The sequence below is a fragment of the Coregonus clupeaformis genome, chromosome 5, assembly GCF_020615455.1.
Source record: "Coregonus clupeaformis isolate EN_2021a chromosome 5, ASM2061545v1, whole genome shotgun sequence".
NCBI classification, from domain to species: Eukaryota; Metazoa; Chordata; class Actinopteri; order Salmoniformes; family Salmonidae; genus Coregonus; species Coregonus clupeaformis.
Genome location: NC_059196.1, coordinates 42,537,990 through 42,550,024, shown reverse-complemented (window position 1 = coordinate 42,550,024; position 12,035 = coordinate 42,537,990). Strand labels below are relative to the sequence as shown.

Here is a 12,035-nt window from a genome sequence, read left to right as displayed (position 1 = left end):
GGAGTTGAATGATCATGGCGAGTTGTTGTTGCTGCTGCTGGGACTGCTGCTGGTGCTGCTGGAACTGCTGATGCTGTTGGTAGCCGGCCTGAAGCAGAGAGGTGATGTCGCCGCTCATGCGGCCTAGCTCTCTCTCAGTGTGTTCCAGGCGTAGCATGGCGGTGGGTTGCTCAGGTTCTTCGGTTTCCATGTCGGGGGAAGTGTGCGCTGAGTCCATAATGGTCAGATCGTACTGTCACGGTTCAGACAGACGACAAGAGGACCACAATTGCGTCACACCAGAAAGTTTATTTAAACTTAAGGGGAAAGGGATGTAGGGAGTGAGTGAAGGCTCCAGGGGTTATCCCGTCCGATGTGCTGGGTCTGTGCCTCCCCCAGTGGCAGCGATGCGTCCGATGACGCCGGTGGTTGGTGGTCCAGAAGTCCTGGGGGAGGAAACACAGACACAACGGGGCGGAATGAAACCAGGCAGCAGTACAGTTCAAGGGAAATCCAAAATACGTAGTAGCAAGGCAGAAGGCTGGTCAGAGTTACCGGGATTGAAGAGTAGTCAGGAGTCGTAATGGCAGAAGCAGGTCTGGATCTCCTGAGGCAGAAGAGGATCCAAAAACCAGGCAGGTCCGGGGTCACAAAACCAGGGTGAGCCAGAAGCGCGAGCAAACAGGTTCCGGGTGTGAGCTTTGCAGACGATCTGACAAAGGAGAGCTGAAAGACAGGGCTATAAATACTGGGAGAGGTTAGTGGGTAATGCAGCGCAGCTGGCAGAGTAATTAGAGCCGAGCAGAGCAGGGACAGGTGGAGCTAGTTAGGCTGAGTAGAGAGAGAGTGGTGAGCAGAGTGGAAACAACTTAAGGTGGTAACCCAGTGGAGTGAGAGGGCTCATGACAGAAGAGAGAGAAGAGAGAGAAGAGAGAGAGAGAGAGAGAGAGAGAGACAGAGAGAGAGAGAAGAGAGAGAGAGAGAGGGAGAGAGAGAAAGAGAGAGAGAGAGAAAGAGAGAGAAAGAGAGAGAGAGAGAAAGAGAGAGAGAGAGAAAGAGAGAGAGAGAGAGAGAGAGAGAGAAAGAGAGAGAGAGAAAGAGAGAAAGAGAGAGAGAGAGAGAGAGAGAAGAGGGAGAGAGAGAAAGAGAAAGAGAGAGAGAGAGAGAGAGAGAGAGAGAGAGAGAGAGAGAGAGAGCCCTGACCTCTCGTTGACTGACAAAGGCATCTGAAGCAGCAGTGAATCGAGGCAGTTGTTTATTCCACCTCAGTGTTAAAGGGCCCTTTCAGAGTACAACACATGAATGACTCTTAATTAGAAATACAGCTGCCCAAACACACCCTGTCACAAAACAAAGGAAATGTTAAACTCAATACTTCCCACTGGACCTATCTAAACTCTCAGTTCACGCCTGTCTGTGTCCCAAATGGCACCCTATTCCACATTTAGTCCCCCTTTAGACAAGGGCCCGTAAGGGTAAGTCGCTCTGGATAAGAGCGTCTGCTAAATGACGTAAATGTAAACGGGCTTAACCCATATGGAATAAGAGACACAACGTCTGTATGTGTGCTGGTCTGGAAAGGGTTAACTGAACGTTTCACACACACACACACACCCTGACCAAGTCCTTCAACTTAATCTCAGGCTGATACCTCACCGCTCCACAGTCAACAGACAAAGAGAAGAGGAGGGGGGGAGGAGCTACAACAACAGCCTCTCCCTCTCAAACCACAAAAAAAAACGGTCTGCAGGGAGGGAGAGATGTAAGTGTTCCCATACCACACTCTTGCGTTCCTGGATGTGTGAGCTGTACAATACCCTTGAGGCTGTCGCAGACAGAAACAGAGGGGGAGAGAGAGAGAGAGAAGGAGGGAGGGGTGTGGGGGCAGGAAACAGACCCTGAAGAGAAACAGAGACTCTCTCACTCACTCACTCACACACACACACACCGAGGACTGAAGAGGACTGAATTCTCTAGGTTTCTACTCTACGCTCAGGACAAAGCAACACGCTGTTGAACTTTAGAGCCTCTCCTGTGACACGAGCACAGAGAGACGCCGTCAAACCGCTGTAAACTTTTACAACAAGAAAACCAGGATGGAAAGCCTGGATAATTTTCTAACAAAGAGGACAAAGGAGGATCGAGGACTAACATTAAGTCGAGGATTTTAGAGGAAAACAGGAGAAGCGATAAAGAACAAGTGGATTATTATCATTTTATTAAACGCTTCTTCTCTGTGAGGAAGGACTTGACTGGAGAACGGTACAGCAGTTAAAAAAAGGAGGACATTTAGTGTGGCTGCTATCTGAGTCAGTCAGTCAGTCCTGCAGCCTCGGGGCCGGAGTCCTACCGGCAGGGGTTAGGGGCAGGGTGGCTAGAGACGGCAGGAGGAAGCTGCTCTCTGCAGCCTGCAGCTTGGATCCCCAGTCCTTGGGTTAAGGAGGGGGTCCTCTCCCAACACCACCGTCACCAACATGTCAACATGCAGAATGGAAAGGAAACACAGTGATCATGGGGATTTTGGAATGAAAGCCTTGGTGTTTTAACGGTTGGTCAGAGTTTACATTGTGACAGATTCGAGGCATTTTGTGTTCTGTCTTTGTGCTGTGCCTCGCTGGGCATTCATGGTGGATTGGGACAAGAGTTAAGGGAAATCCTTTCATTGTATAGTTCTTACACAACCCACCGACAACCCTCACTGCTCCCTTGTTTCCTCAACAACAATACCACCCTGCTCCCACTGGCCATGTCGACAGACAACTTCACCCTGATGAAATACGGCCTGGGGGGGATGATCAAGTCAACCATCACCCCTCTGCTGATCAACTCCTCCATCTCCCTCCCCTCAGACAGTTCCAACTGCACCAAGAACGATGGGTTCAAGTACCCTCTCTACAGCACCGTGTTCAGCCTGGTGTTCATGGTGGGGCTGATCACCAACGTAGCGGCCATGTATATATTCAGCTGCTCTCTCAAGCTGAGGAACGAGACAACGACCTACATGATGAACCTGGTGGTGTCAGACCTCCTCTTCGTCTTCACCCTGCCTCTGAGGGTCTTCTACTTCATCAACCAGGACTGGCCGTTCGGCGGGGTGCTCTGCAAGCTCTCCGTCTCGTTATTCTACACCAACATGTACGGCAGTATTCTATTCCTCACCTGTATCAGTGTGGATCGGTTCCTGGCGATCGTTCACCCGTTCAGGTCACGGGCGTTGAGGACGAAGAGGAACGCTAAGATCGTGTGTGTGACGGTGTGGGTGCTGGTGTTGGCGGGGAGTCTACCGACAGGGTTTAAACTGGAGACCACATCGCCACAGAACAACCACTCCGCCGCGCGGTTCTGTTTCGAGAACTTCTCATCCACGCAGTGGAAGTCCCACCTCTCCAAGATGGTCATCTTCATCGAGACGGTGGGCTTCCTGATTCCCCTGCTCCTCAACGTGGTATGTTCCGTCATGGTTCTCCAGACCCTGAGGAGACCCCAGACCATCAGCCGTGGGGGGAAGCTCAACAAAACCAAGATCCTTCGCATGATCGTGGTCCATCTCTTCATCTTCTGCTTCTGTTTCATCCCCTACAACGTCAACCTAGTCTTCTATGCGTTGGTTCGCACTAGGACCCTGAAGGGCTGCACTGTGGAGACTGTAGTCCGAACCATCTATCCTATCGCTCTCTGTATCGCTGTGTCTAACTGCTGCTTTGACCCGATCATCTACTACTTTACCTCGGAGACCATCCAGAACTCCATCAAGAGGAAATCCACGGTCAGCCAGGCGTACGACATTAAGTTCTCTGAGGCACTGCAGAGTGAGACCAGCTCCAACTACCGCTGCAGCCTGAGGACGCTGAAAGACAAGGTGTTTAACAACACTGAGTCCTCTGTGTGACGCTTGGGGAGTGTGGATGGACTGACTGGCTGGCTGGTTGACTGGTTGGCTGGCTGGTTGACTGGCAGGCTTACTGGCAGACTGGATGGCTGGTTGGCTGGCTGGTTGACTGGCAGGCTTACTGGCAGACTGGTTGGCTGGCTGGTTGACTGGCAGGCTTACTGGCAGACTGGTTGGCTGGCTGGTTGACTGGCAGGCTTACTGGCAGACTGGATGGCTGGTTGGCTGGCTGGTTGACTGGCAGGCTTACTGGCTACAGCACACCATGGGGATGTTGTAGAGACAGCACTGACAGCACACAGGGTCTCTAAGTCGTTATCTATCTGTAGTTCTGGACTCATACAGACATTACAAACACAATGGATTATCAGCAAGCCTCTGGGAGACGTTGGACACATTGGAAGTGACTGGGAGCAGTGCTGAGGCACCAGCAAGGAAAGAGCATATACTAATAGGATATCAGTCAGTGTTTATCTCAGGGATATCAACATGGACCATGCCCCTGTGACTGTACATGCTATATCTACCAGACAGTCTGCCTTACACTATACTGTCTGTCTTATTTGACCCTGTTAGTTAATATGTCGATTTAATATAACATCTTACTAACTAACATCCTCTTGTGGAATCACAACTGTTTTTGCACAATAATTGTGCCAGACAGAAGTTATTAAACTTCTGAAAATATATGAATTGGAATGGGATTGTGATCATGAGAGAGAGAGAGAGAGAGAGAGAGAGAGAGACAGAGAGACAGAGAGACAGAGAGAGAGACAGAGAGACAGAGAGAGAGAGAGAGAGAGAGAGAGAGAGAGAGAGAGAGAGAGAGAGAGAGAGAGAGAGAGAGAGAGAGAGAGAGAGAGAGAGAGAGAGAGAGAGAGAGAAGAGAGAGAGAGAGAGAGGAGAGAGAGAGAGAGAGAGAGAGAGAGAGAGAGAGAGAGAGAGAGAGAGAGAGAGAGAGAGAGAGAGAGAGAGAGAGAGAGAGAGAGAGAGAGAGAACAAGAGAGAGAGAGAACAAGAGAGAGAGAGAACAAGAGAGAGAGAGAAAACAGGACTGTTTCATGGTGGCGCTAACCATATAACCATAGCCTTCAATTTCATTCAACTTGAGAAATATCAGGCTACAGATTGCTTTATGTATCTCAGTGATGTTAGTTTTGATATTTTGTATTGTGTATGTATCCGAAAACAGAGGGTCTTGTAAGTGTTTGTGAATATACAGTATACTGTGTTTGTCTGAGGAGGTTTTTAGTCCTAAATGCACTGACACAGGAATCTGTAAAAACCACACTGTTGTTTTATGCCACGGATCACCGCTTGCCGGAAATAAATACAAAAATTATGCAACAGTTGAATTTTCATGTGAAAGCTTTTGTTACAAAAATTTATGGGAAACAGTTTTGTGTCAACACCAAGATAGAATCATCTCAGTTCTGGAATTCTAGTCATCACTAAGCAATATTAGACTCTAGATGGAGAATTGGTTCTGTTCTGAAGCAACGGAAATGTAGAATGGCGCAAATTCACTTATGAAGAAATTGTTTGCCGATTTTCTTCACACAATGGATAAAGGGTTTATAAAGAGGTTTTCAAAATAGCTTCTTTTTTATAACCATAATCAATAAAATACAATCAATCACTTTAAGCCAAGCATATACACAGACAGACAATCACTGTGCAGCTAATTATCCAAAACAACTAGTTCAACAGCTACAGACCTAGTGACTGACTGTGAGAGAAGACCTGGTAGTTTTTCCTGTTCTGTGGGCAGAACTGTGTCATGTAGTTAAACTATATTGCTGTGTAGCGAGACAGAGTAGTGTAGGTGGATACTGAAGTGTAGAGAGACAGTAGAGATGATGGGAGACAGAGTAGTGTAGGTGGATACTGAAGTGTAGAGAGACAGTAGAGATGATGGGAGACAGAGTAGTGTAGGTGGATACTGAAGTGTAGAGAGACAGTAGAGATGATGGGAGACAGAGTAGTGTAATGATATCATTTAGCTAAACAACATGGTGTACATATACAGAGTAGTGTAATGTAGGGGTGTATTAAAGGAGGACAGTAGTGTAATGTAGGGGTGTATTAAAGGAGCACAGTAGTGTAATGTAGGGGTGTATTAAAGGAGGACAGCAGTGTAATGTAGGGGTGTATTAAAGGAGGACAGTAGTGTAATGTAGGGGTGTATTAAAGGAGGACAGTAGTGTAATGTAGGGGTGTATTAAAGGAGGACAGTAGTGTAATGTAGGGGTGTATTAAAGGAGCACAGTAGTGTAATGTAGGGGTGTATTAAAGGAGGACAGTAGTGTAATGTAGGGGTGTATTAAAGGAGGACAGTAGTGTAATGTAGGGGTGTATTAAAGGAGGACAGCAGTGTAATGTAGGGGTGTATTAAAGGAGCACAGTAGTGTAATGTAGGGGTGTATTAAAGGAGGACAGTAGTGTAATGTAGGGGTGTATTAAAGGAGGACAGTAGTGTAATGTAGGGGTGTATTAAAGGAGCACAGTAGTGTAATGTAGGGGTGTATTAAAGGAGGACAGTAGTGTAATGTAGGGGTGTATTAAAGGAGGACAGTAGTGTAATGTAGGGGTGTATTAAAGGAGGACAGCAGTGTAATGTAGGGGTGTATTAAAGGAGGACAGCAGTGTAATGTAGGGGTGTATTAAAGGAGGACAGTAGTGTAATGTAGGGGTGTATTAAAGGAGGACAGTAGTGTAATGTAGGGGGTGTATTAAAGGAGGACAGCAGTGTAATGTAGGGGTGTATTAAAGGAGGACAGTAGTGTAATGTAGGGGTGTATTAAAGGAGGACAGTAGTGTAATGTAGGGGTGTATTAAAGGAGGACAGTAGTGTAATGTAGGGGTGTATTAAAGGAGGACAGTAGTGTAATGTAGGGGTGTATTAAAGGAGGACAGTAGTGTAATGTAGGGGTGTATTAAAGGAGCACAGCAGTGTAATGTAGGTAAACATGTACTGATTGTAAGTTGCTCTGGATAAAGGTGTCTGCTAAATGACTACAAAATAGTTGTGTAGAGCGAGAAGGGTAAAGTAGGGAAACAACGTTGCTGTGTGGTGTTGGGAAAGACAGATAATATAATGTCGCTAGTTAAACAACATTGTGTCGGTGTTGGTTTGACTCCCATAAGGCAGTGCAGGCTTCCTGTCTGTCATTGGAGAGGGCGCAGAGTTCAAGGTGCAGTGGGCAAAGGGTGCAGGGGGTCAAAGGTTAGGGTGCAGAGGTCAGGGGATTTATGGGGTCAATCAGATAAACTCATGGATAAACTCATGGATTACATGTTACTGTAAGTAATAGTGTGATAAACACCTAATGTACATTATGGTGTTATAAAGACCTAATTATGGTGTTATAAAGACCTACTGTACATTAGTGTTATAAAGACCTACTGTACATTATGGTGTTATAAAGACCTAATTATGGTGTTATAAATACCTAATTATGGTGTTATAAAGACCTAATTATGGTGTTATAAAGACCTAATTATGGTGTTATAAAGACCTAATTATGGTGTTATAAATACCTAATTATGGTGTTATAAAGACCTACTGTACATTATAGTGTTATAAAGACCAACCAACCCCCTTCTCTTTCTCCCCAGGAGTTACTCAACCAACCAACCGCCTTCTTTCTCTGCCCAGGAGTTAGTCAACCAACCAACCGCCTTCTTTCTCTGCCCAGGAGTTAGTCAACCAACCAAGCCCTTCCTAATTACATATACATACTGTACATATAATCATAGAACCCAAGCATCTTAAAATCTGTGATCCTTCAGCCCTACAGCCCGTGGTGAGGTTAGCTCAGCGGTGGGTGGAGCAGTGTGGAAAGTACAGCAATAGATAACAAAGCTAAACATTCTGTAAGAGATGTGCATGTTTTGTACCCGAGCCAAGCTTGAATGCTGCTGCTTCTCTGTAACGTTAAACTGCTTCTCTGTAACGTTAAACTGCTTCTCTGTAACGTTAAACTGCTTCTCTGTAACGTTAAACTGCTTCTCTGTAACGTTAAACTGCTTCTCTGTAACGTTAAACTGCTTCTATGTAACGTTAAACTGCTTCTCTGTAACGTTAAACTGCTTCTATATAACGTTAAACTGCTTCTCTGTAACGTTAAACTGCTTCTATGTAACGTTAAACTGCTTCTATATAACGTTAAACTGCTTCTCTGTAACGTTAAACTGCTTCTCTGTAACGTTAAACTGCTTCTCTGTAACGTTAAACTGCTTCTATGTAACGTTAAACTGCTTCTCTGTAACGTTAAACTGCTTCTATGTAACGTTAAACTGCTTCTATGTAACGTTAAACTGCTTCTATGTAACGTTAAACTGCTTCTATATAACGTTAAACTGCTTCTCTGTAACGTTAAACTGCTTCTATATAACGTTAAACTGCTTCTATGTAACGTTAAACTGCTTCTCTGTAACGTTAAACTGCTTCTATGTAACGTTAAACTGCTTCTCTGTAACGTTAAACTGCTTCTCTGTAACGTTACCCAGGGAACCTGCAACAACATCATTGGATGCACTGAATGTACTGTCCTGTTATACTGTTCGCTTGAAGTAACCACACTGAGAAGATCTATCCAAACGCTTTACACAAAAACACAGGATGCATCCCAAATGGTATCCTATTCCCATAGAGGGATCTGGGCAAAAGTAGTGCACTATGTAGGGAAAAGGGTGCCATTCACAAACATTCCTCAACATCATCCTCTGACCAAACCAAACCATCTTCTGACATGTAAGAAGAAAACATGTTTTGAGTGTAATATACAGTTTCTTTATGGTTGAAAGTCTGTTTTGAGTGTAAAATACAGTTTCTTTATGGTTGAAAGTCTGTTTTGAGTGTAAAATACAGTTTCTTTATGGTTGAAAGTCTGATTTGAGTGTAATATACAGTATTCTTTATGGTTGAAAGTCTGTTTTGAGTGTAAAATACAGTTTCTTTATGGTTGAAAGTCTGTTTTGAGTGTAAAATACAGTTTCTTTATGGTTGAAAGTCTGTTTTGAGTGTAAAATACAGTTTCTTTATGGTTGAAAGTCTGTTTTGAGTGTAAAATACAGTTTCTTTATGGTTGAAAGTCTGTTTTGAGTGTAAAATACAGTTTCTTTATGGTTGAAAGTCTGTTTTGAGTCTAAAATACAGTTTCTTTATGGTTGAAAGTCTGATTTGAGTGTAATATACAGTATTCTTTATGGTTGAAAGTCTGTTTTGAGTGTAAAATACAGTTTCTTTATGGTTGAAAGTCTGTTTTGAGTGTAAAATACAGTATTATTTATGGTTGAAAGTCTGTTTTGAGTGTAATATACAGAATTCTTTATGGTTGAAAGTCTGTTTTGAGTGTAATATACAGAATTCTTTATGGTTGAAAGTCTGTTTTGAGTGTAAAATACAGTATTTAATGAGTGTGACAAGAAACACATCGTTATAGTCCAATGTACTCCTTCTTACCACTGAAATGCATGTCCAATACATTGATTCATACTAAGGAAAATGTGAGGCACATTTTGTGAGTCACTGTAGATTCTGCACTGACATTATTTAAATAGACCCAAGGCCAGACTGAAAAAGAGAGATTCTCTCTCTACTCTACCTCTGACTGTTTGAGAGGATGCTTGGCCACTTGACTTGAATCAAGGACTGTGTGTGTGTGTGTGTGTGTGTGTGTGTGTGTGTGTGTGTGTGTGTGTGTGTGTGTGTGTGTGTGTGTGTGTGTGTGTGTGTGTGTGTGTGTGTGTGTGTGTGTGTGTGTGTGTGTGTGTGTGTGTGTGTGTGTGTGTGTGTGTGTGTGTGTGTGTGTGTGTGTTGTGCGCGAGTGAGTGTATGTAAAGAGTCAGCTCTCTCTCTGCTGCAAAACAAAACAGCTGAAACCTGAGAGTGAAGAGCCACTTTAGATGTCCCCTTAAAATACCCATGCAAACACAACTGAGACCACAGAGCTCAGACAAAAAAAAAAAATGAATTAGTACAACATGAACACATTTACTGTTAACATATGAAGAGCTTTACTGTATTTAAAAGGGGGAGACGGAGATATTACACTGTTGATATTCCAGAAGGGGGGAATGTCAGAACTTCTCAAATGTGATAATTCCAGGAATTTCCTACGAGGAGGAGAGAGTTTGGCCTTACACAGATTGGGTGCTTCATTCTAAACAGACCACTGTCAGACACTTCACTCAAAAAAAGTATCAACAAAACCACATCTTTTACTGTTTTCAAGGGAGACAAATCACACCGTTGATATTCCAGAAGGGGGGGGAATATCAGTCCTTGAATCTTGAATCTACTGATCTACGGATTCACTGATTCAAAGATTTTCCTAATAGTATGAAGAGAACAGATGAGTGCCACGTGACCAGATTTACTCCTAACATTGAGCTTAACTGTATTACAGTAATACACAATATCACACTGTTGATATTCGAGAAAAATAATAATAATAAGTCATTTAGCAGACGCTCTTATCCAGAACGACTTACAGGAGCGATTAGGGTTAAGTGCCTTGCTCAAGGGCACATCGACAGATTTTTCACCTAGTCGGCTCGGGGATTAGAACCAGCGACCTTTCGGTTACTGGCACAACGCTCTTAACCACTAAGCTACCTTTTATTGTATCTTTTGATTCAAGGAATTTTCATTTAATGCAAATTATAAAACAAATGATAGTTTAACTGTATTTTCCAGGCTGACAAATGACACTATTGATATTGGAGAAGAGGAATTCTGTATCATATCAGTCCTTCTCTTGATAATTCCAGGAATTCCTAAGTACTAACTTGAGGAGAAATAGGGGGGAGTTGTTTGACTTATACACAGAGTGTCTGCTTCTTTCTAAACATACATATTACACTGTTGATCTTGGAGAAGGGGATAATGATTTTCTATTTTCTGGTTCAAGGGTGCCATTTGGGACGCATTCGCAGTCTGCAGGTTGTGTATCCTTTTCCAGATAGACAGGGCCCTTATCAGCGTGGTCAGGCGGCCAGCCAAATGCCTGAATAGAACAGGGTCAAGGGTCAAAGAACACATCAGGAAGAGAGACAACATATGACATGCTGACATCAATACATTACTAGTTGTGTTGATGATACTTGTAACTGACTTAATTGCATCTTATACCCATAAATAAAGTTAAATTGAATTAAATTGAATAGTTCCCGACTATTATATATTAATGTAAGCAGGAAGCCCCATTGAGGTCAGAAGAGCTCTTTTCCCAGGGGAGGTTATTGAGAACACATTCTCTTGCACAGTAACTGTGTAAGTACGGCGGTACTGGGCCTTAGCTGGTAATATCAGCATGATAATGACAGTCCAATAAGGTATCAGCATGATAATGACAGTAAGGTATCAGCATGATAATGACAGTCCAATAAGGTATCAGCATGATAATGACAGTCCAATAAGGTATCAGCACGATAATGACAGTCCAATAAGGTATCAGCATGATAATGACAGTCCAATAAGGTATCAGCATGATAATGACAGTCCAATAAGGTATCAGCATGATAATGACAGTAAGGTATCAGCATGATAATGACAGTCCAATAAGGTATCAGCATGATAATGACAGTCCAATAAGGTATCAGCACGATAATGACAGTCCAATAAGGTATCAGCATGATAATGACAGTCCAATAAGGTATCAGCATGATAATGACAGTCCAATAAGGTATCAGCATGATAATGACAGTCCAATAAGGTATCAGCATGATAATGACAGTCCAATAAGGTATCAGCATGATAATGACAGTCCAATAAGGTATCAGCATGATAATGGCAGTCCAATAAGGTATCAGCATGATAATGACAGTCCAATAAGGTATCAGCATGATAATGACAGTCCAATAAGGTATCAGCATGATAATGACAGTCCAATAAGGTATCAGCATGATAATGACAGTCCAATAAGGTATCAGCATGATAATGACTGTCCAATAAGGTATCAGCATGATAATGACAGTAAGATATCAGCATGATAATGACAGTCCAATAAGGTATCAGCATGATAATGACAGTCCAATAAGGTATCAGCACGATAATGACAGTCCAATAAGGTATCAGCATGATAATGACAGTCCAATAAGGTATCAGCATGATAATGACAGTCCAATAAGGTATCAGCATGATAATGACAGTCCAATAAGG

At 43.3% G+C, this 12,035-nt stretch overlaps 1 protein-coding gene across 1 annotated transcript; it reads left to right on the top strand.

Annotated features, from left to right (window-relative positions):
- The first annotated feature begins 1,722 nt into the window (after positions 1–1,722).
- lpar6a (lysophosphatidic acid receptor 6a) lies at positions 1,723–3,959 on the top strand. Its single transcript, XM_041876758.2, has one exon. It carries the CDS (start codon positions 2,726–2,728, stop codon positions 3,866–3,868), a length of 1,143 nt encoding a protein of 380 aa, XP_041732692.1. The 5' UTR covers positions 1,723–2,725; the 3' UTR covers positions 3,869–3,959.
- Positions 3,960–12,035: the final 8,076 nt, after the last annotated feature.